The 25,859-nt window shown below is 41.0% G+C and overlaps 1 protein-coding gene across 2 annotated transcripts in view; it reads left to right on the forward strand.

Annotated features, from left to right (window-relative positions):
* The window catches only part of CORO1B (coronin 1B), a 626,540-nt gene that overhangs the window by 224,062 nt on the left and 376,619 nt on the right, over positions 1-25,859 (forward strand). For both annotated transcript variants that reach the window (XM_044084070.1, XM_044084068.1), the window contains exon 2: positions 17,887-18,089. In XM_044084070.1, coding sequence (XP_043940005.1) covers positions 17,889-18,089 — 201 coding nt within the window. In that variant the 5' untranslated portion in view covers positions 17,887-17,888. The remainder of the gene's footprint in view (positions 1-17,886; positions 18,090-25,859) is intronic.

Raw genomic sequence — 25,859 nt, forward strand, 5'->3', positions numbered from 1 at the left:
CAATGATTTTATGGGAGACTGCGCTAAGCCTGCAACTAACTCTTCAGGCAAGGTTTCTGCCAGGAGCACAGAACTCCTTAGCAGATGTGTTAAGCAGACAAATCATGGATCCCCACGAGTGGAAACTGGATCTTCATGTATTTCAGAAACTGACAGTGTCATGGGGAACTCCAGACATAGATCTGTTCGCTTCTCCACTAAACCACCAGCTGCCAAAGTATTGCACAAAGGGGTTTCATCACACGGCTTGGAAAGTGGATGCTCTGTCTTTCAGTTGGAAAAACCTTCATGTGTATGCCTTTCCACCTCTACCTCTTCTTCCAAAGGTACTGTTAAAGGTCAGACAAGACAGGCCAAGGATGATTTTGATAGCTCCAGATTGGCCTCGCAACACTGGTACCCTCTACTACGGAGTCTGGTAAAGAAGCCTCCATGGCCTTTACCTCTGATTCCTCATCTGTTATCTCAGAAGGACGGTCATCTGCTCAATGTCAAGCTACACTCTCTTCATCTAACAGCTTGGCATATTCTGTGTTGAAACACAGCAGGTCTCAACTTCCTCAACAAGTTTTAAATGTGATTATGGAAGCTAGAAGACCTAGTACAAGGAAAGTGTATGCAGAAAAATGGAAGAGATTTTTATTTTGGAGTACAGCAAAGAATTTGGAGATTTCTGAGCCTAATTTGAGTGTGGCTCTTCAATATCTTACTGAATTATTGGACAAAGGTTTGACCTTCTCTTCCATAAAGATTCATGCTGCAGCAATTTCAGCTCACTATGATTGTGACCCACCTTTGTTTTCGCATCCTTTGTTCAAGCAGTTTCTTAGAGGGGCAAAGAATATAAGACTCCCACGTAGAGCTCCTACTCCTGCTTGGGATCTCAATTTTGTGTTGGAAAAACTTACTCTACAACCTTTTGAGCCTGCAGCTACTGCTGAATTGAAATACTTGTCATGGAAGACTGTTTTTCTGCTGGCTATTACTTCTGCAAGAAGGGTGTCTGAGTTGCAGGCCCTTATGGCAGTAGAGCCCTTTTTGATTTTCCATAAGGATAGGGTATCATTACGTACTAATCCTTCTTTTATGCCTAAGGTGGTTTCTAGTGTGGCTTTAAACCAAACTATTCATTTGCCTACGTTTTTTGCAGACCCTCAAAATAAAGGGGAAAAGATTTTGTACACTTTAGATGTACACAGGCAATTGCGTTATTATTTAAGCAGGACTAAGGATTTTAGGCAGTCTCAGCAGTTGTTTGTTTCTTTTGCTTTGAGTTCTCAGGGCAAGCCTGTGTCAAAACAAACTATTTCTAGGTGGATTGGCTTTTGCATTGCATTTTGTTATTCCCATCATGGCAAGGAGATTCCAGCTGGGATTAGGCCTCATTCCACTAGGGCTACTGCCACTTCAACAGCATTTCTAAGGGGTGGCAACTAAGGATATTTTGGAAGCAGCTACTTGGAGTTCAGTGCATACTTTCTCTAAGCATTATCACCTTCCTATCTACTCTAAGTCTAGGGCTGGTTTTGCCACAGCTGTTTTGCAAGGCATGTTGTCAGCTCCTACTTCTTTATAATTTGCCAGCCTCCCTTACCTCTGCTTTGGGATTCTACCCAATAGTCAGGACTGCAGCAATGGAAGACGAAGAACATAGTACAGTTTTGTACCTACCATAAATGTAGATGTTCGAGGATTCCATTGCTGCAGTCCAATTTACCCTCCCTCCTTCCCCTCTGTATTTAGGGGTGGTTGTGTAGGTGAGTTTACATGCTTATATTTTTGTATATATTGTACATGTTTTTGGTGCAGGTTTTTTGGGACTTGTCTTTTTAGGGTCTTCTGACATCTGGGGCAAGAAAAGACTGAGGATATGACGTCGGTCATGCGCATTAGTACTCTGACGTACTGACGTCAGTCTAATGCGCCCTGACCGACGTCAGCCTTATACTCTGGTATTCGGGCCGACTGGACGCGGACTATACCCAATAGTCAGGACTGCAGCAATGGAATCCTCGAACATCTACATTTATGGTAGGTACAAAACTGTACTTTTTCAGAAAATCTGACCAGCTCTTTGTATCCTATGCTACAGCATCACAAGGGAAGGCTATATCAAAACAAACCATTTCCAAATGGATAGGACATTGCATTCATTTTTGCTATACCCTTCATGGAAAACCAGTTCCTGCTACCATTAAGTCCCACTCTACCAGGGCAACAGCTACATCTACAGCCTTCCTCAGGGGGGTTCCAACCAAGGAGATTTGGGAAGCTGTAACTTGGAGTTCAGTACACACCTTTACCAAACACTGTTACTTACCACTTTACTCTAAGACTAGAGCTGGCTTTGCCACTGCAGTTCTGCAGGGCCTTCTAGCCTCCTCTAACCCTCTGTGACTCCTCCACCCATCCTTAGCTTTGGGATTCTACCAAAGTGTGATGACTGCAGCAGGGTAACACGATGAACTTTGTACAGTTTTGTACCTACAGTTTTGTAGCTCAAGACAGTTCAGGTGTCTGAGGATATACATTGATGTGTCGAGTATGGTTTGTTTGAATCAAATTTGGTTGTTTTATTATAGCATTGCTCTAGTTTAGTTGTCAAGGTGAAAGTAGGAGAGTCATACAGACGTGTGGGCAACAGGTAGGTGGATGCTAATGTTATCTGGCTGCTTTCAGTTTGATATTGTTTGTTCTGTACAGCAGACCTTAATTTTGGTGTGTGTGTGTGTGTGTGTGTGTGTGTGTGTGTGTGTGTGTGTGTGTGTGTGTGTGTGTGTGTGTGTGTGTGTGTGTGTGTGTGTGTGTGTGTGTGTGTGTGTGTGTGTGTGTGTGTGTTTTTTATTGCTTGCTGGATGTGGAGATTGAATATCATGAAGTTGTCTGCTATAACCCCTGGTAATTTAGTGTCAGAGAGTACCTCAATATTTTGCTATTTGCAGAGATGATTTGAAAGTTAGCTTTGCATTTGGCATGACACGTAGGAGTGAAAAGGAGAAGTTTTGTATTTTTTGGGTGTTAATATTAGGTCTGGTTTTGCTAGTCGGTTTTCTATGGGGAATGAATCTTGTGTTTGCTGCTGAAGAAGAATGGGATTTCGGACAGAGCAGATAAGGGTTGCACCATTTTGGTACCTGATTAGTTTGCCATGTTTTGAAGCAGCCTGTAAATTATTGATAAATATATTGAACAGGAGTGTCCCCCCCCCCCCCCTTTTTTAGAGAGTAATGCTAAGCAGCACAGCAGCACTGAAGTATTTATTCTTTCTAGTGGTGGCTTCTTCTACTAAAATAATTTCTGAACTGCAGTCCCTTCATGCCTTGTTTCCCTTCTATTTACTTGTAAAGGGGAAAAAGCTTCCCTACACAATAACCCTTCCTTCTTGTATGAGGTAGTCATTTAAGTCCATCTGAACCGTTTAGTCCATTTGCCTGTATTCTCATAGTGCTGCGACTTGAGAGTAGGTTTGGCATAATGGTTAAGTTCTTCACCTCATAAACACAAAGTACAGGATTAGATTCTAACCACAAGTTATTGGCTAGGCTTAAAATGACCAGTCAGGGCAGTTGGCCTAATATTCTGCCATGAACCGAGGAGAGTACTGGCATCATTGCATTGATGTGGACAGACAAGTTAGGTGGATAGAATCAAATTTGTCTGCAAAAACCATCAGTTTCTTTTCTTTCCTAAACCTTTTGACGGCAAGAAGTTCACTAAAAAGAATAAATGTAAATGGCTTCTAATTGCGTTGTTTTTGTTATGATAAATATAAGACAATCTTAGTCTTCTTCGACAGCACATTCTAATCTGTAGAAACACTGCTTTGGCTGACTTTTGTATAGGACTTGGTCTGTTTTAAGTAACTTTCAAAAAAAAAAAAAACACTCAAGTGACTTCCTGTTGGTAATGTGAGTCCTGAAAATGCTAGTCCAACACTTTGAAAATTAAAAGGCGAATTAAACAAATTGAAAACTCTACAAGTTGTTACCCCTTTAAAGCATTTTTTCAGGACAGTGCCCTACATACCCCCTACTACTTAGTCAGAGATCGCTGTACCTCTGAGTAGGGGAGAATACTTCCTGATGCCACAGTTTTGGGATTAGTATGTGTTCCCCACATTTACACTTGCAGTTCTACTGGTTGCAGTTACAGCCCTCAGTTTTAGTGAACACCCCTTTTAGATGTAAGTGTTCATGAATACGGCGACTGTGATCAAGAAATACATTCTGTTAAGGGAGCATAAGCTGACAATGCTGTCCTGTCAGTTCCTTTGGCTAGAGTTGTGTAATATCAGACATGAAAGTTATGGGTGCTTGCTATAATGCTGTATGTATAAGCAGACCTCCATCTGCAGAAACTAGCCGTTCCCTCATGACCTCCTCATCTTACATTGTGATGTTTTTGCTGTTTACTACTTTTGCTTTGTCCAGAGCCAGAGAGATGGGAAGGAGTGATGTGTTATGTGATTTGGGTAAAGTTATGGGAAAGGGAGAACAAGTAACTAAGTACTACATTATTTCCTAGTGTCTTGTGCAGCCATGGTATTGTAAATAACTTCATTTTCTACTCCATTACTCTAGTGCATCACTTCCCAAATACAGTTATTTAAATTTTGTAAATATGAGTATCTGATTTAGACCATTAGTTGTGAAATATCTAAAACTCTACTTCAGAATTTGAATGCAGTCTCATTTAGAATCCTAGGACATTCAAAGCAAGTCAAACCAGAGGCCATATTGCTCCTTTCCAGACTCTAACATCTCTTGAAAGGAGTGATGCTTGTGAGTCCTGGTGTAAATTTAAGGGCACTCATCAAGTGCCCAGTCAATGCTTGAAGGCTGACAAGGATTTACATTGCTCTGTATGCTGGGGGAGTCTGTTCTGAAGCAAGGAGAGGTGTTGGATGATCTCACAATCTAGTTTTCTTTATTTCTTGATGAAGGTTTAGATTTATTGGTTTGTTGGTAGCAGCATAATTTGACTTATCGAGAAAAAGGAGAATGCAAATAAATGGATCTCTAATGGCACTGTAAGTTAAGTACAGGTCTCCCCTCAGGAACCTGTAAGACACTGACTGTAATAAGGACTCCAGTGTCTTCTAGTAGCTAAGGTTTTTGAGACCAGAGATAATTTTTATATGTTGTATTATTTTTATAGTATGTCTAGTCAGGTATATGCTGAAGGATACATTATGTTAAATGATAGGTCTGACTGGAGCTGACAGTTTATTTGCACTTTGTTGACCAAGTCAGTCCCACTAGGCCAGTGACCTGTCTGGTCTTTATACTGACCATGGGATATTTGGTCAGAAGACCAGTGAGCATCCCCTCCTCTTTCCTCAATGAGTGCCTTACAGCCATCTGAGCGGTCACCAACTCCGGCAGATGGGGCCTTGGTTTAATGTCACATTTGGTAGCATACTCGTAGAGTTCAGCACCACCCTTATGGTGCACTTAAATGTCAGTACTGGAAAATGAATCCAAGCACCTGGTTTGGGAGTAGAATCCAGAGCCTCCTTTCAGAAGAAATGTCATTGGTCATTAGTTGTGAAATGCTGATGATTTTGCTAACAACAGTCACAGGAGAGGGAGGGGAGCTATCAACTCATGTGCTTAGATCTCAGATCACTGATTTGTATGGTAAAAGGGTGTTTCCAATGCAGTAGCATGCAGACTGCTTCTGCTTTCTGAGGGGGATGATGATGCATTCCCTGCCATTATGTTTAGCATTCTTCCTATTCACTTTAGATTTTGGAGGGTATCTTTATCCATAGGGGATTTAACAGCCACTCCCGACTTGCAGACGTTGTTAACCAGAGATTATAGTTATTAGTTTGGAGGTCAGAAAAATCAGTGCTGAACAGAAGGGGGTCCAGTACAGATCCCCTGGGGGAGTTTCCCACTGGTCATCTTCTCCCTGTTGAGGAGGTATCAGCGACTCAGACAATAGGCATTCTGTCCTTCAGTCCAGTTGGCTCTTAATCTTATCATGTAGGGATTTGTGTTTAAGGCCATCAACTCAATCATGTGATATAGTATCAGAAGCCTTGAGCAGGTCAAGGTCGGCAGCATGGATGTTGTAACTGCTGTCAACTGCATTAGTGGCTTTCTGAAAGAAGCTGACAAGATTTGGCAGGCAGGATCTGCCCTTTACAAAGTCTAATTGTAGTAGGTCAAACTTAATGATTTCTTGATGTCATGATTTATGAAGTCTGTAATGATACCCCGTATTGCTTTGCAGGTAAAGCTTGTGGGTTATGGGTCTATAGCTCAGTAGTTTGCCTGCCCGTATGGAGGGGCATCACAACAGCAGTGTTCTATGATTCCAGGAAAAGTCTGTAGCAAGGTTTAAGTTAAACAGTTTGAGGAGGGGATTAACAATTGCATATCTTACACTGCTTATTAAACAACCCGGTATATTGTCTGGACCTATGGAGGAAATGTTCTTGATCTTTGAGTACTTCAGGAACATCAACAAAACCATAGAAAAGGACCTAGGAGACTCACTCTTGCCACAAACACACCTTTTATTCAATAAAAAAAATTGTTTGTGGCAAGAATTTGAGTCTCCTCAGTCCTTCTGTGTTGGTTTTGTGGCATTTTAATTATCCAGACGTGAAAGAAACAAGTTCCTTAATGATAATGTGGAATTGGGGGAGGGATTCGGGGGAGAAATTTACTGCAGACTTGCTAGCCAGAATATTTACAGTGTTTTTTGGGTTTGAGTGGGAGGTTCCATTATGGAGAAACAAGGAGCAAAATTGAGAGGTTCTGGCTTAAATAAGGGCTTGTAATTCTTATTTACTTCTGTTAGTCTTAATTAGTGTGATACTTATTGGTTGTTATGGTTCAGTTTCCTAATGAGATTTTTAATGCTTTTTTGATGCTTTGTGGTTCTAGCCCTACAAGGCAGTTTTTAAGGAGTTTCTTCCTTCTGTAATACAGTTTGTTTATATTGGCAGACTGCCTGGATGGTTTACCTTTGCGTTTGCTACTGTATTTGACTTTGGGAGGGACTGCCAGGTCAGTATAGTTAATGAACATATTTTGTGTGTTGTCCCCTTTTAGTTGATTGGTTTGGGTTGTTGAGGGGAATCTTACTCAGTCTGGGTAGTACCTTCATTGTATTACCTGCTGCCAGACTGCCCTTCCAGGTCTCCTGCTAAAATGAGCGTCGTACATAACTATATTTTGATCCGGTATCAAAGACAATACCTGTTGGGTCTTTCAGTATTTTTTCTCCACCAATTAAACCTTAGTATTTTTTCAGCAAACTGTTGTATGTGGGGACATTGTATTGCATGTCTCAAAACACAGTGGTGTAACAAGAAAGTTACGCAAGCTCATCCCCAGAGTTAACTGAATCAGTCCTTTTTTGCATGCCACACATTTGGATTTCTGTCTTTGCTTTAATCAGTGCAAGTCTTGAATTTGCATATCTAAGCACTGAAACGCGTGTTTGTGCCAATCAGATTACCAGCCTAGACTTGCATATCAGTATTAGTTAGATAAGAGCATGATGCTGAGAACTTAATTCATCCAGAATACCAAGTCTTGAAGGAAGAAACTGTTAGCGTATGTTATGAACATCACGGTAGTTGAAAGTTTTTCTTGGGGAGACTGGTAGAGAGTTCTTTCTGTAGCTCCATGTGTAAATCAGAGCGTTGGTACAAGAGTAAACACTTTAATGCCAGCTCCATACTCAAACCTTCTTGGGAAAGTTAAGTGTTCAGCTAGCTGCTGGACATTTTAAGTTAATCACATTTGGCTACAAAAGGTTTATACCCCAGTCGGGCTTCAACCTCTGTCATAGAGCTTGGGTTTGGAAAAGATGTGCGTTGGTTCCCACACTGGCGGAGTACATTTCAAGACTTTGTCCTACTGCATATCAGAGTGATTAGTTGCAACCCATTGGGTAACCAGCCTGATTCCAAGGCTGTCTCTGGTATAATTTGGTCATAAATCACTGGATTCCTCTCTTGGGTTCAGTACCTTGGCACTTATTGGCTAGTAGGCCCTTGTTTAGGAGGATCTGTCTGGCCATCCCATAATAGGTTTCACATCTCGATGTCAAGATATCTGGCTAATATTTGTCTGATGATAACTTGAGGTGAGTGTGGGAGCATGTTATTAAAGAGGTTGTCTTCATTTTGTGCCAGCCTGGTGTAGACCTGTCCTTCTCCTCTTTGGTGTCTTTGGCTTGTGGATAAATTTTTAGACTCCAGATGCAGGTCTTTCTCATACACACACCCTGCTGTATGAGCTTACTTTCACTGGTAGTGGGTGTCATAAAATTCTGTTTCTCTGACCCCCCACCCCAAATCTCGCTGAGGCTTATGTCAGTTTGGCGGATCTCAAGGCTTCTGTCATGGAAACTGAGAGTCCCTCCTCCCTTCTGCTTTTCCGTCAGATTACCTTTGAGATGCCCTTGGACTTATGAGAAGCGGCATATCATGCCTTTCTGGCTCCCCAGCTCCCTTTTTCTGGATGCATCTGGAGATGTTTCTAGGGAAGAAGAAAGGTTTGTTGTATCATTATGTACACTGTTATATAGCTAGTACAATTTTAAAGCAAAAATGTTAGAAATACGTTTCTACAAGTAGTAGGGTTTAGCAATGAAAGAAGAGGAACTGGAGGAGAAGCAGTGAAGCATGACTGTACATGAAGGATTCCTGAAGTAATAGGTTGATTTATCAGTTGTCTACATCTTATGCACATAGTGTAAATTGGACAAACTAAGTAGGCAAAGTGAGCCATATCTGCTGAAAAACATTTGTTTCTATGCATGAATGTCTGGATGGTGACAGCATGTCTTTCATCGAGCTGCATGCACTGCATTCTTCATCAGATGGATTGGTATACCAAGCATCCTTGGAGAAGGGGAGTGGCTTTATCCTCCTGTGCCCATCCTCAACCTGCTCCCTTGATCTATAGTCATTGGTCTAGCTAGCACAGAATACCCATTATGTTAACTGATGCTGCTGGAGGGCTTATAAGAAAGACCCCATGTGGTATTACTTGACTCATGTAGCTGCAGTAAGACCCCATGTGGTATTACTTGACTCATGTAGCTGCAGTAATGTACTAATATGCCATTGTATACATTTCCATAAAATTGACCATTGAATATGGAAACACATTGGGGTCTGTATTCAGAATCATATTAATCTTGGTTGCCAGAAGGTAATGAATTCATATGTTTCCACATTTTTTATGGAATATGGTGATAATTCTTTGTGTAGTCATTGACGTACTGTTGTATGTTGATCAGCTTCTTCCTGTATGTTTCAAGGATGACAGATGTTCATTGTTTAAACTTGTCAAGACAGGTATTGCTCCACTGAAACATTTCTGAGAGGCATCAGCTGTTACCAACAGCCCCAGATTCCTTTGAAATTTCTTCTTTAGGATGAGTGATCATTCAATAGGGTTTTGTACTACAGATTTTAAAGAAATACTAAGGCAGTACTCCCTCTGTACTTGCCTGAGGTGAGGTTAGTGTTTTGAGTTGTCTGGGTCAATGCTGCAGCGGTTTGCAAGCTGCGCAGTTTTTTTTTTAAAGCAGCATAATTGTGTCAATAAAATGAAACTGCTTATGTCAGCTTCCTGATCAGAGTTTGCTTTAGTATTTATCTTGGTTGGCAGTTACAGTTGGCAGAGTTGATAATGAGTTACTGCACGACTGTTGACCTAGTCACTTTGAATAACAGTATGTCTGCTTCAGGCCATGAAGGCAGGACTGGGTTTTGTTTGGTCTACAAAGCCTGAAATGACGTGTTCCAGTGTTGTGTGCTCTAGGTAACAGAATTATCAAAAAAAAATGTAACTGCTTCTCCCCGATATATTGTCCCAACAAAAGATGAATGTGTTTAACAGAGTGAAGTTCCACAACCAGAATCCTGAAACTCTGAAAGCCTAAATTACCAGAAGACAATGACAAAATTGCCACTGATATTACACTGTCAGAGCAGATTAATGGATAGGAGGCCAGCAGGAAAGGTGTGTGTGTGTGTGTGTGTGTGTGTGTGTGTGTGTGTGTGTGTGTGTGTGTGTGTGTGTGTGTGTGTGTGTGGGTCAGGAAAGTGTGCCTAATCATAGCAGTCGCTGTTACAACTAGAATCAGGGACAAAAGACCACTTTCAAATGTTGGTATTACTACTGCCTAATGTGACAGAATAGGAAGGAGGCTTTGAGTTAAGGTGCATTTTCTGAAGTGAAAGGTTTCATTTGTTATGACCGTTATCATCTGTATACTGTAACCTGCATCTTTTTCTTAACCAAAAAAAAAGGTGATCTTAGGAGGGACATGGAAAACTTCTGAACCAAACTGTGGGATACCGGAGGATACAGCAGTACTTACATTCATGCAAACAAGTGCGTGTAAATAAGGTTTGGAATTCTGGTTGCAGAACTGTGCTATTCTACAGTGTTGCCTGGGGAACCGCCAGGCGTTCCACTGGCCCACTTGAGCTCTTACTTTATATTTTGTTACTCTCTTTCCATTTAATTCTACCTTATGGAGCTGCTTAACCTGCTTCTTTTGCAGCCTCTCCTACAATGACATTGCAAATCATTCCTAATGCATATCTTGCCATCTGTTATACTGTGCTATATCAAATTTTCACACTTTATCCTGTCTGAAATTCTTGGTGTTTAGTGCCATGTATTAGAAAAACATGGTTTATGCTTATGTGATGCTACATTTTCTGTCAGGACTTTTGAATTACTGTGACCACTGAGAAGGGTGATGCTTGACTTTATTAGTAAGAGAATTTAGTTTAATGAGTTAAAAAGCAGTGGGAAGGTTAGAAACCTTAAGTCCAGAGAGTTGTACTGCTTTCAGATGACTGCCATTAGAATTTACATTTGCATAGAAGGAAGCAGAACTAGTGTCTGTCTCTGCGGTGTAGTGAGATGGAGATCTCCAACTTAGATATCCCTAGTTCATTTAGTAGCTGTGGCCCAGGAGGGAAGGAGAAGCAATGGATAACTTGCTTATTCCAAGAAGGTGGGTGAGGGATTCTGCTTGTGAGCTAGTACTTCCCCAGTGGTGTGGGGTAGGACTATAATTGCATGTTAAGTAACTCATGAATTTGGCATGGGGGAGCTAATTGATGCTTTGTTCATGACGTCAAATAAACTTGCATAGTTGGAGCATAACAAAGTCACTGGCATACAAGAACAGCATATGTGAGATTGCTGGGTTGTTGTGCTGTGTATTTTCACTTCTCCTTCCTAACTTGCCAGTGACCACAGCAGTCCGCAACCCGTTGTCTAACACCAGAGACAATAAACATGAGCAATTGGATTAATACTGAGCACCTTATGGTCAGCTAGAAAGGTACATAAAGGGTTCAAGAAAAAAAAGGAACTAGAGCTGGTCTGTCAGCAGGTACCCAAAATAGCCAGTAGTTTCCTGCCATTTAGATATGATGGGCATGTTGGGAGGGTGGCCTAATGGTTTGTAAGGGTTACTGAGGCAGTGCATCATAACTGTGATGAAGAATGTAGGTTTTAATGAAGATGTATTCAGATTTTCACTTATTCTACTAAGGATTATTTTAATAGTTGTACAATTTAAAATGTACAGCTGACAGAATGTTAAAACCAAATAAGACAGGTGAACGCTGAGGAGTGAGATAATGTGGTGTATCATTACAGGCTAGCAGCATCCAGGAGTCAGTGCTGAGACTGGTGATATATACATTGCAGGTATTCTGGATTATTTGTCCCAGTACATACAAACCTGTTTTTTCATTTACTAAAATAATTGGCTAAAAATGGAAACAAGTTTGTTAGACAAAGAATGCAAGTATGTCTCACCAAATTTAAAAGGAGGACTTGAGAGAAAGACATGCTTTAGCTGATTTAAAAGTATTACGTTTATACATACATTTATAAATGGTGCCTACTGCTGATGTATATATGTATATAAATAGAGTATTTTGAGAGAAATGTATGGGATATACTACAGTTTATATGTACCCTATATAAAACACATTACACATGTACAAACATTTTTTTTGGTCAAAATTATGCACCTAATATGAAAACTGTATACCAAAACTGTGTGAATAATCTTCTGGCAGTTTGGTGGCGAGGGTTAATACTATGATCTTTGAGTTGTACTCCTGGGATCGATTCCCACATTCTCCATGTCTCTGCTGTGCAGCTATGAGTGAGTCTTTACCAAATGGTGCTCCCAGCCCTCCTGTGACAATGGGCATCAGTTTGCTTTAATAAATGTCAGTAAATGAAAGTTGCTGACAATGTTCAGCATATTCATCACTCTATTTTAATGAATTTTCCCATTATATGTAATTACATTATTTATGTTCTCTGTGACAGTGCAGTTAATGTCACTGTATATATAGTTGATTACTGCTGCTGCTTGAGGATATTATAATGTGATAATAATTTGAGTTATTAATGTAAACAGTAATAAGCTTAGTTGTTTTTGACTAATGTTTTGCTGTATTTAATGTTTTTTAATGGTCATATTTTGCATACTTTATCGCTAATTGTGACTGAAAAGTGGTCCCTGTGGCACAGCTCACCTTTTTATAAATTAATACATGAAAGTGCCTGTACTGCAGTTCTGTAAGGGCCTCATTCAGACTAGACCACTCTTCAAAATAAAATCCCCGTGTGAGTATGCTGATTGAGATAAGGTATAAGTTGTGTATTACAAAAAGCCTTTATTTTGCTTTTCAAGTTTATGAAATCCATAGTTCAGTCAGAGAGGCACAGAATTTATGTTAGTTGATAGGTCATTATAAGTCTTAAAAAAGGTTAACCGAACACAAGGGAGGTGGGAAATTTTTTTTTACACTTCAGTACTTGGTAGGCTTTATTTTGTCTAACCCCAGACTGCAGACAAGGTGGAGTGTAATCTCTTCTTTACTCCAACTTCTTGGTGCAACAAATGATCAGGGACTTTGAGCGGACAATTGTGGAGGGGTGGTTTGGAGAGTGGTGGCTGAAATCTGTCTGTAAGACCTCTAACAATGCACACAGCAGTAGAGGAAGCCTCGCTGGGAGTACTGACAGTAATACCTTTGACATGGTAATTGACTGCCATGACACAAAACTGTAGTGTGGCCTCATGGTTTGTGGCATGGGCACCGTGTTCCACTGGGTATGGAAAGATGGCTAAAGAAGGTAGGGGCTATACAGCCTCCACTCAGGCATGAGAAAGGTTACCCAGTATGGATTTCTGCCTGAGGTGATCATTCTTTTGCAACAGAGTAAGAGTTTGTCTAAAACAGGACAGCTGTACACTTTTGAATATGCTGCCCTTTTCAAGGAGGAAACATCTAAGAAATGATAAAAAAAAAAAAAATCATGATGCACCCCCCCTCCATTTTCCCATCCCTTACAGCTCACTCTCCCCACATAATGTATGCATTGGTACCAGCTAAGAAAAAGATTTGACCATTGGCTCATTGTTGTAAATCCAGTTTTGATAAGTCTGTTTTAGGTGAAGGCGCTGAACTTTTAAGTTGAAAATACTAAACACTTTGTCTGAAAAACTTTGGGGGGATTTTTTTCAAGGTAACCATTTGAGATGTTGGTCGGTTCTTAGTATCAGATTTTTGTCTCTCACGGTCTGTCTGCATTGGTTGTTAGGTTGTAAATCCAGGGCATTTGACTTAATTGCTGACAACCGTGGTTTGACAAACATTGTCATGCTGCCTGCTAGGAGCAGAGGGGCTGAGGAGCTGCTGACTAATGGTCTCAGTCTAGTTTAGGGAGGAGAGAATGGAATGTAGCATGTGACTTGCAGGCTACCTAAAGACCTACAAAATGAACTGGTATGGGAGACATTGCACACAGGAACTGATGGTGGCAGTGCAGGTGAGTTTTATATATACACACAATATAAAAATGAATGTCCCCCATCTGCAGCAACTCCTAACCTTACATGATGTTCTTGAGTTCTGCCATTTCAAAAGAGTAAGTGAAAACAGTTCAGACAGTGTGTTAAAAAATGTTGCCTGAGCTGTGACCCTACAGCTTCTACTGGCTGAGAAAGGGAAGTCCAAGCCATGAAGGCAATAGCACGTGCTGGGTTGTATCATCTGAATATGGATGGTTTGTTGCAGACCTTACAGTTGGGGTAGTCTTATACTAATTAAATGGAGAAATATATAATTGAGAGCCTGACACAACCAACTCCATTTACAAAAATCTAAATAGTAATAACTTTTCTACTGTGCCTCATGCAGGCTGTCGTGTATTGGCAATGTAGTGAAGCGTTTTATTTGCTTCCCACTAAGGAAAGAGGTTCTCCCCTCACCTCCACCTGATAATTGCCACTATATGTAGAAACACTCCAGACCAAGCCTGTCTCATTTTAGAGAGGAATATGTGTTACTGCACCAGCCTAGCAGGCTCCAACAGATGCAGAGCGTGGTATCCATAGTTTCAGAAGCATATGAATGATTAGTGTCATTTTTGTAATCCTTTACAGTTTATATTGCATACTATTCTTGCTCAAAGCATCTAGAGCAATCGGAAATTGCGTATATATCTAAAATTATGTATAGTTTTAGTTCCTCTTTTTTCCACCTATTACTTCAGATTGTATATTTTTGCACCCTGGTTTTATATGTAGCTAGCACACTCTGTAGGACTTGTATTGCAGTTATATTACACGTACTTGCTGACACAAGCAAGATTGGTACAGCTGCCACTTCTGTGAGGTACTTACATTAGACGCTACACTACTTGTCTGTGAATGAGTACATTTTAGCTGGCTGACTGTTAATTTGATCCCCAGAGCTCCCAGTGATTATTTTGCGTCTTAAGGAGTCACTTATTTAGCCCATTGTTCCGAGTGCAGTTTGACTTGTTAATCAGGTTTTTCTCGATGCTTAAAAAGACTAGTTACTAAAACTTACTTATCAAAGCATTTGTACTATCATGCCTTTTAATAATAATAATACTGTGCTGTTTGTAGCATTTATCTGTAGACTGAGCTTAAGCTATTAAGTATGTAAGTATTGACGCAAGTGAAGGGTGATAAGATATGCTGCTTACCTGGCAAAGTTTTTTTTTTCTCTGTATAAATACTGGATATAGAATAATAGAGGCACACTCGGCTATGTGGGCATCATAGCGTGACATCAACTATTTATTTACTTATTTGTTAACAGGGAAACTCTGTTAATCCTTGTAGACCTTGTGTAGTCAGGACTCGGCCCACGTGGGTTCAAAGGCTAGATGCATGAACAGTGTCGGATAGTGAGTCAACCAGTATGTTTTTGGGAGGTGGCTTCTGCTCAGTGAACTTGTTTGGCCAGTAAGTGCAAGTTCTTCCCAGGAGGCAGTTGTGGCACTGAATTAGTTCTGTAAAAGCACTTACATAGCGAGTGTGCACACAGTAGCACTTTTGTGAGAGCCGAAGTGTTCTAGGAAGACTTACAGAATATGAACTTGTATGCAGTTTGCTTTCAACTTTTCCCCAAGTCTTTGACAAGCTGCAAGTGATAAAAATAAAATGAGGATAGCACTTCTGAGAGAAGTATGTGTGCTATTTTGTGTTATTGTGCTGTAGATGTGCTACTTTCTACCTCCGATGCCACTAGTCCACTCAGTCATTGTGACAAGTGGCAAGTCATTGGCGGGAATTCCCTGAAAAAAAGTGTAGAATAGGGTAGGCTTGTGGTATTGCATGTAATACATAGCAGGAACCATTTTTAACTTTTGGAATTTCCAGTTAATAGTTAGCTGTGGTGTAGCTTTCAGCACAGTGCAGTAAATTCAAAACAAAATACCAACTTCACATCAAGACTTGATTCTCATCCTAATGTTTTCACTTTATTTACCAAATAAGTTATTTAAATAATTCTAACTCCCTGGGTTAACAGTGAAAACCAGTTAGTAGTTGTGTTTCCTAGACCTGACCCAAACAACTTGTTTCCAAAGTTGCCAAACTCATTTTGTTTTTCCTTGCTTAACTGCTCTCTGTCTCTGTTCCACTGTTCAGTCATATGTATTATTCCTTCCATTTTCTAACCGGTGGAATCTTGTGGCTGTAAAAGCAAGGTGTGTAGTTTGTCTCGCTCTGATATGCATCTCCATATGTATACAGTGGTAGGCATATATCACTGTTCTTCAGTAAGGTCAAGTCCTCTGGATCAGTTGATTTCATGCTAGAACCATACCTTTTGGCTGAGGAGGACTGTTGTATGATGATGTTTCCAGTATCTTTTTCCATATTGCCTAACACAGTTGCCATGTTTAGGAGCCTGCACTGCGTCTGCTAGGTTAATGGACAGATGTCCGATTTGCTGTCCATATTAACAGTCTATCCAGGCATATATAATGTAGATAATGGGATGCAGTGTCTTTTGGTTTCTCCTATTAGGGGTCGCCACAGTGGCTCGATCACTAGTTCTCACAGATTGATTGGCAGTGGAGTTTTTATGGTGTTGAGTTGCCAGCCTAGCACCCAGCCTTCACGGAAGGCACACACACACACACATACACACACACACACACACACACACACACACACACACACACACACACACACCTACTTGCATGTCTTTTAAAACTCACTCGATTGCAGGGAGGACATGCAGACTCTACAGAGAAGGTGCCCCAGCTGAGAATCGAACCAGAGAACCTCTTGCTGTGAGGTGACAACACTAACCACAGCAACCACGGTGATATGCTGGAGCGTGTGGCTCTGAGGGATTGGGATTTCTTTAAGTGTAGCATGTCCAACAGCTCTGGGTTTGACATGGCCTTGTATCTTAAGCAGAGATCGCCTCTGATAAATACTTCCTTGGCCTAAGCCATACCACAGACAGTTATGCAACAGACAGATGTTACCTGATTCAAACCCCTGCCTATCGTACTACACACTCTACAGAGCTGTGTATTGACTGTTTCTGCCACGCATTATAGCATCATAATTGAATAACACTGGTGATGCAGTGTACAAAACAAGTGGGTGTTCAAGCTTTCTGTGTTTTAGGGAATGTGAACAATTTATGTATGTCTTTTGGCTTTTCCCCGGTTAGGGGTTGCCACAGCGGAACTCCGGTCCACTCATGATTGGCAGTGGATTTTACAGAGCCGAGTTGCCAGCCCAACCTTCAACGAAGGCATGCCCATTCACGCTCGCACCTACCTGCATGCCTTTAACGTCACTCGACCATGGGGAGGGCATGCAAACTCCACACAGAAGGCACTCCAGCCAAGAATCGAACGGGAGAACCTCTTGCTGTGAGGCAACCACGTTAACCACTGCACCACCGCGGCTTTTCATTTTAACTGCTACTGTGGAATAATATATAATTAGGTGAATATTTAGTCTCTTTCTGTGAAAGATGGAAAGTTTAAACAAAAAAAAAACTTTTTACCTGGCTGGCTGCATTTTGTTTTCTTAAGGTTACATTCAGTAAATTTATTATTATTTAGAAAGAGTGCTGTACAAAAACATGTCCTCTCTGTGGTGATGGTTGTAGGTAAGTTTGTCTACTTGAAGCTGGTGTGCAGCTATAATTTTCATAGCTGTATTAATATTATGTAGACATATTGTTTATACAGGTACATACTGCAGAGAGCTTGGCAGGGGGTGAAATTGGTAGGGTTGTTATGACAGAAAGTTGTGAGAGGGTAAACATAAATAATCAGAAAGTGTTACACTTCTGTAGCAGTTTGCTTTTGTGCCTGTTATGGCTACCTGTTCAGTATTTTTGGCTTCATTTTCTTTTCCTCAAAGTTGGATAGAGATCTTCTTACAAACAGTATGAAGTACAGATTGTACCATTTATGACCTCAGCTTTATTCATCATGAAAAGAAAAGAATTTCTGAACTGTAATGTACATCTTTTTCTCTAAAATCTGTAAGTGGTTAAACATTTTTTTGCAGATATGTCATTCCGTAAAGTTGTGCGTCAGAGCAAGTTCCGACATGTGTTTGGACAGGCTGTGAAGACAGACCAGTGCTACGATGATATCAGAGTCTCTCGAGTGACATGGGACAGTTCCTTCTGTGCAGTCAATCCAAAGTTTGTAGCAATCATCATTGAAGCCAGTGGTGGTGGGGCTTTTTTGGTCCTACCCCTCCAGAAGGTAATATATTGGGATCTAATTAGTAGTTGAGTAAAACTTATAAATGCGTGGGATTGGGAATAGGTATGTAGAATTACAGCTAAAATGATTGCTTGGTATGAGTATAATCAATGCAGATTTAACTGGCTAGCTATGCATTATTTTTATTTAATATACAGTTATAAATGTAAAAGGAATTTTTTTTGTTCTGGATAAAAAGTACATTGAAAGCTGTATAATGATTTGATTATATTACCCACTAATTTGCATTTTAATCTGCATTTTTTCTTCTGACAAGGATGTTTTCCTTGCTTTTGTTTCTAAAAGATCATGTTACTATTCCTTCTTAGACTAGAGAGAGCATGCTCTTTTCCTGGGAGTAAAAAAATGGTTAGTGCAGTGTGAAAACCTTAACATGGAAGATTTCTGCATCACACTAAGCCCGTCAAATTCAGAGACTGCCTTGTCTATCAATAAAAATTTATATGTATCATCACTGATTTTCATTTCAAAAAGCAATCTTTTTAAACAATTATGTACTTTATCTACTATAATTTTTACACCCACAGGATTAATCTGTATATATGTGTGTTTATCTGATAGCAATTCTTCTATTTTTCTGACATACATAATAGTGTCTAATACTACCACCGCTCCCCCTTTATCAGCTGTTTTGGTAGTATTAGATAGACAAGGCCGTCATTCCCATCTTCAAAGGTCTACCAAAGATACACAAGTCTCTTCATGACCCACCATTACGACCCATAGTTTCTGGCAGATGGAAAATATTTCCATATGGCTGGAACATACATTACATCCTTTTATAGATAAATTGTCCACCATACTTAAAGATACAGGGGATTTTTTGCTTAAATTGGGTGATGTGAATAGAGAGATGACACAAATAAATAGAGATTTTTTTGATGGTTACCTTAGATGTTCAAAACCTATTTACTGTAATTAGTAATGACTATGGGGTTCAAGCTGTTAGTGAGGTATTGGCAGACCAGAATGTTGATGAGGAGAAAATAAATAAATAACATTAATCAGTACTTTATTAACCCTGGTTCTAGAAAATAATGTGTTTGTAGGAGCACAACATACATATAGACAGGCACAGGGGGTGGCCATGGGCACTCCTGTGCCAATACTGCCAATATGGTCCTTTGGCATTGGGAAAAGGCTATGATTTTTAATAAGCCAGAATGGATGCAACATATACATTTATATACACGTTTTGTGGACGATATTTTCTTTTTGTGGAAGGATGATGTTACATCTTTGGATGGTTTTTTAGACTATCTACACTCCACTACTACATTCCTGAAGTTTACTAAGAAATGTTCAACCACAAATATTGATTTTTTAGATGTATGTATATCACAAAATGAAGCTGGCTTTTCATCAAGCCTATATAGGAAGGAGTGCTGGAAAAATACAATGCTTTGTTTCGATAGCATGCACCCCCGATATATGTTTTCAAATATTGTTCAGGGCCAGATTGGCAGAATTTCCAGATTGAATCTGGATGATAAGATGTTTGAATGTGAAATGGTTAATTTGAAGAACAACTTTTTAGAAAGGGGCTATAGAGGAGAACTGGTTAATAGAGTGGTTGATACCAATCACACAAAAAGAGATAATAGATTTAAGCCATGGCTTAAATGTAATAAAGGGGAAATAAGAACCACTAATACCACACACAAACTTAATTAACCAAGGGTATTGTTTACATATAGTAGTAATATAGGAGACATCAGGGATATTGTCAACAGAAACTGGAATATTTTGAGGGGAGATAAGTTAAGAAATATAGTGGGGGCTTATCCACAATTTGGTTATAGGAGAAACAAGAATCTAAAAGATATCCATTGTAAAGAGAAAACAGTAACCCAAACTTGTATCCTAAAAGAAAAAATTGGCAGTGTCCCATGTGGATATTGTAAAGCATGCCAATTTATAAATAAAGATCACACCTTTACACATCCAGTCAGTGGACATGTCTTTAATTTCAAAGTAAAAGCTACCTGTAGGACAAGTAATTTAGTTTACATAGCGGAGTGCACTGAATGCATATGTTTTTATGTTGGCAAGACCAACAATATGTTTAAGGTAAGAATATTGCAACATATGTCTTCAATTAGGAATAAAGATGCACATAATGCTTTATATAAACATATTGAGACCCACCCCACACATAATTTTAAATTCAAAGCAGTGGTTAATGTTGTCATGAACAATAGGGGGGGGTGAAGTTAAACTATTAACTGAATCTATGGAGTCCAAATGGATTTTGGAATTGATGGCCCACAGAACTCCGGGCTTAAATGACTGTGTACCTTTAAAACCAGCCTTGCAGAAAAGGCGGGCTTTTTACTAACTCTCATTGGTTGACATGTATTTTAAATATCAGGAAGTGTTTTAGTATGTGATCTGATGAAGGGTTTTAACCCGAAAGCGCTTGTCAGTGGATATTTATTTTGTTGGAGTTTCTTACCAGTTTTGGATGCAACTTTTTAATAAAGCAGTGGAACATCCAGCGGAGTCTCACCTTTTCTTTCATTGTACTTATTTTTCGGCTGTTTGGTGAGTCTGAGGCATAGCAAAGAACATTATTTGGAAATTCAGAGACTACTTTACCACTGAGGGTTGAAAATAGTCTCACTGAGGAAGCTACGTGCTAATGTGGCAATCCAGAGAAGTTGGCTAGTGGCTAATTCACCATGTGTTCTCCAGAGGAAACGGTCACTCCTCCTAATTTGTTCATCAGAGGTGTTCAAAGAAATGGGTAGCTGAGGAAAATTTTACTGTAGCAGGAAAGAGTGACCACTGTAATATCACTCTGTGAGGTGCTGGTAAGTTAAGTTAAGGTAGGGGTGTGTGTGTGTGTGTGTGTGTGTGTGTGTGTGTGTGTGTGTGTATATATATATATATATATATATATATATATATATATATATATATGTATGTATATGTGTGTGTGTATGTATGTATGTATACATATATATATATATATATATATATATATATATATATATATATATATATATAGTTCCCCTTCATAATCTTGTAATACTGCAATCTCGAATTTCAGTATTCCGAGACCATAAAGAAGAAGAAAATTCAGAATACCGAAAGTGCATAAACACGAATTAGAATATCTCTAATCTGTGCTTATGCATTTTCCGGTACGGTACGTGAAGTGTTTGGCTGGGATGGTGTCTGGAATTGAAGGTGAGTGAGTGTGTGTGTTTTTGTACGTTGTATGTGTGGGTAAGGGTAGGGAGGTGTAAGTACGAGTGTGAGTGTTGGATTTTTTGGTGTGTGTGAGCGAGTGTAGAATGCCGCGGTGTGATTTTTTTTTTTTTTCGTTATGTGCAATCTTGGAGTTGGTATATATAAGTGGGGTGGGTGTGGTATAGGATGTCCTCCAAGGATGCATCTGCAGTCATAACAAATGGGTTGTCCTGCCTCAGGCAGCCCTTCGGTCAGCCGGATTCCAAAGTCTGGGTATGGCCTCGGCTGATATCGCACTTCACCCGACATCATAGCTACTGGGGTATAAAGGCATCAGCCGACGCCATTTTCCTCAGTCTTTCTTGCCGCGCGGTGCCCGAAGCAGAAGCTGTTCGCAAGTGCCGGTTGGTCAGATCCAAAGATTTCAGCGTACCGAAGACTTCTAAAAAGCTAAGTACCCCGTTGGGGACTCTTTCTTGCCTCAGCCGATGTCAGACAAAGTAAATAATTGTTTAACTTGTGGGAAACAAATACCTCATAAGGATTTCCACTCTTACTGCCTTCCTTGCTTAGGCCCAGACCACGACGTATCAGCTTGTTTAGCCTGTGCTTCCTTCAACCGACGGACTCTTAGACGTCGGTCGGAGTTTACAGAAGAGTTTTTTGGCTCCACTTTTGCATATAAAATTCCGTCGGAGACTCCGACTACACATTTAGCTAAAAAACACAAAGAAAAGGACCGACACTCGCGGCCCGCGGTTTCGGCTGAAACCACGGTTAGGCCTACCGCGAGTGTCTCTGTTTCGGCTGAAACCGAGACCTCGGTTCTCCCTTCGGCCGAAAGCATGCCTCCGATAACCGAGGCCACACAGGCCATGGCTGAGTCGGCTACAGAAATTTCTGCTGAAGTAGCAGGCACACAAGAGTTGTCTGACACTATTCCGTTGGAAATCTCTACTCCTGCACGTGGGGCAGCTAGACCCCCTGCTTCTATGTCTATCAAGGCCTTTTCCAGGGCTAAAGCAGCCAAACTTTCCAAGGCCTTACCTTCAAAAGCTCCCTCTCACAGGCCTACCTCAAGTTCCCAGATTCTCAGCCTTGCTGAGGACCTTATTTCTCTGATCAGGGGAACCCATCCTCACCCAGACAGGGCCTCACAACCCTCCTGAAAGAGGCCTAGGACTGAACCCCCGTGAACCTCTGTCCTCTGACTACTCCTCGGATGGTTCAGATGTATCGGACCATCAGGAAGGCCCGTACTCACCTTATGAGGATTCTGATGCAGAAGACTCCATTCCTTCTGCCTCACCTCCAGAAGAATTTTCTTTTGGGGAAACCCTACACTCAATGAGGGAACACTTCCAATGGCAGGGTCAGGATTTTTCTGATTCTAGGAAAAGGCTAAGGACTTTTTTACACTTATCACAGCATAGGCCTTTAGCCATTCCACCTGTACTATCAGTTGTTGATGATGCATACAATGATGCCAGTACTGCCCCTGATTCTCTTCCCCCGGCCCCTGCAAAGCCTGACAGATACTACAGGGTCCCGGATTCTCACTACCACTTGTATAAGGCTCATGCTGCAGACCCAGAAACCATTTCTCAGGGCCCTAAAGGTGTTGCAGCTGCCTCTGCCAAAACCCACTACCATCTGAAAGAGAATCTAGAGCATTAGAGAGATGGGGTAAAAAGGTTTATACATCTGCTACTCTTTCTGCCAGGGCTTTAAACTGTCAATTTCACATGATACAGTACCAGGAATTATTGTTAGATCAGCTGAATAAAAAGCTGGCCTCTCCTGAACCTTTAGACCGTAAGTCCCTTCAGGATTTGGTACACAATTCTCAGCAGGTCAGTAATCATTTCTTAAAATGTGGCTATGATGCACTGGAGGCTTCATTTAGATCAGCTATGACTGGAGCAGTGATTCGAAGGCATGCCTGGTTAAAAGAACAATCCTTACCAGACCATGTTAAGTCTAAACTCCTGGATGCCCCTATGGAGAAGCAAAGTTTGTTTGGCTCCTCTGCACAGGAGGTTCTAAAGAAAGTGGAAGAAAAAGCAAAATCTGTCCAAACAGTCAAGGATTTTTTGCAGGTCCAACCTCCGAGGTTTAGCAGAAATTGGCCTTCAAAGAATTGGTCCTTTCCAGACACCTCCAGAGCACAGAGAGGCAGAAATAGACGCCCAAGAGGCAGAGGTCAATCTAGGGGTGCCTACAGGGGTCGTCAGTGGCAACCTGCCAACCAAAGAAGTGCCGCCACAGCTGCGACTACAACCACTTCTACAGGACAGACACAATGACTCGGCTCTGATTCCGCCTACCAGGGAACAACTGGAAGCACCCTTGGGCGGAAAGCTAGCCTTATTCTCAAGAAATTGGCATTGTATTACAGGAGACAAATGGACTTTACAAACAATAGACAAGGGCTACAGGTTTCACTTCCACACTCTACCAAAAAAGAGAGGAATGCCAAACCTTCCACCAAGCCAGAAATCAGAGGCTCTAATACAAATCATCAGTTTACTAAGGATGAGAGCAATAGAAAAGGTACCATCTATGGAACAAGGCCAAGGATTTTACTCCAGACTATTCCTTGTACCAAGAAAAGAAAATCAATGGAGGCCTATTCTCGATTTGTCCGCACTGAACACATACCTCATTGTTCCAAAATTCAAAATGCTGACCCTACAGCAACTTCTTCCCATGTTGGGCAAGGAGTCTTGGCTGGTGACTTTAGATCTCAAGGAGGCATACCTGCACATCCCTATACGACCAGATTGCAGAAGACACCTCAGATTTCTTGCAGGATCAGAGCATTATCAATTCTCAGCATTGCCCTTTGGCTTATCTACTGCGCCCAGAGTATTCACGAAATGCCTGGCATCAGTAATTGCTCATTGCAGGCTTCAGGGAATTCAAATCTACCCATACCTGGATGACTGCCTAATACAAGCAGACAACAAGACAAAATTAATAAAGGATTTGGCCAATGTCATACAACTGCTGCAAGCCTTGGGATACACAGTCAACATACAAAAATCGAGACTAGTGCCATCCCAAAGGATAACATTTGTGGGTGCAGAACTGGACACAATAACTCAGATGGCTTTTCTCACAGAGGAAAAACAAAAGCAACTACCAGTCTATTTCATGGCATTAACAAGACAAACTCAGCTTACTGCAAGGAAAGTCCTGCAGGCCCTGGGTTACATGGCATCCTGCATAATATTGATCCCACATGCCAGGCTGCATATGAGAAAGTTACAATGGTACCTAAGGAATGTATGGTCTCAACACAGACACAGTCTAGAAGCCCAGATACCAATCATTCCATGTCTGAAAAAAGAATTCCTGTGGTGGGCTCAGGCCTGTCGGATAAACAGAGGATTGCCTTTCCACAAACCACATCCAAGGCAGACCATCACCACGGACGCCTCAGACCTAGGCTGGGGGGCACACATGGAGGACAAGTGCATCCAAGGCCTATGATCACAAGACCAGCTGAATCTACACATAAATCTAAAGGAGATGCTGGCAGTGAAACATGCAATTGAGGCATTCAGACCATTCATTCAGCAAGGACACCTGCTGATAAGGACAGACAATACCACAGTCATGTGGTACATCAACAAACAGGGAGGCACACATTCATACCCTCTATGCCGGATGGCAATGGACCTGTGGAACTTGGCCCTGAATCTCAACATCCAACTGCAGGCCAGATTTGTACCAGGAAAAGAGAATTCACTAGCAGACAGCTTAAGCAGGACTACCACGGATGCTCACGAATGGATGCTGCATCCAGATATTTTCAAAACCATAACAAAGAAATGGGGAATGCCAGAGATAGACCTGTTTGCCTCCCCACACAACCACCAACTGAAGAAATTCTGCTCAAGAGTATACCACCCACTTGCCTGGAGGGTGGACTCCCTTTCTTTCAGCTGGAAGGACCTGACAGTATATGCCTTTCCACCTCTTCCTTTGATGTACAAAGTTCTACTGAAGATCAGAGAGGAACAGCCAAAGGTAATTCTGATAGCTCCAGACTGGCCAAGGCAACATTGGTACCCGCTACTGAGAAGCATGTCTCGGACATTCATGGCATCTACCTCTATGTCCTTTACTTCTAACGCAGAACAATTACAAGACCCTGCATCCAAACTTAAAAACACTGCAGCTAACTGCTTGGAAAATTGCATAAAACAAAACCAACTTGATTTATCTCAGAGGGTTAAGGACATTATCCTGGAGACTCGCAGACCCTCCACAAGGAAAACATATTCAGCCAAATGGAAAAGATTCCTCATTTGGAGTGCAAAAAAGGGAGAAAATGTCACACTAGCAAACCTAGCACACATCCTGGAATACTTAGCAGAACTGTTCCACAATGGCCTGTCCTTTTCTTCCATTAAGATACATGCATCAGCAATTTCAGCAGAGTACAACATGGATCCTCCTGTCTTCTCTCATCCTCTCCTCAGACAATTTTTGAGAGGGATCATAAATGTAAAGCCTCCAAGGAAACCACCTTTGCCTGCATGGGAT

Source organism: Protopterus annectens, chromosome 9.part0 (assembly GCF_019279795.1).
Source record: "Protopterus annectens isolate FY-2018-M chromosome 9.part0, PAN1.0, whole genome shotgun sequence".
Taxonomy (NCBI): Eukaryota; Metazoa; Chordata; order Ceratodontiformes; family Protopteridae; genus Protopterus; species Protopterus annectens.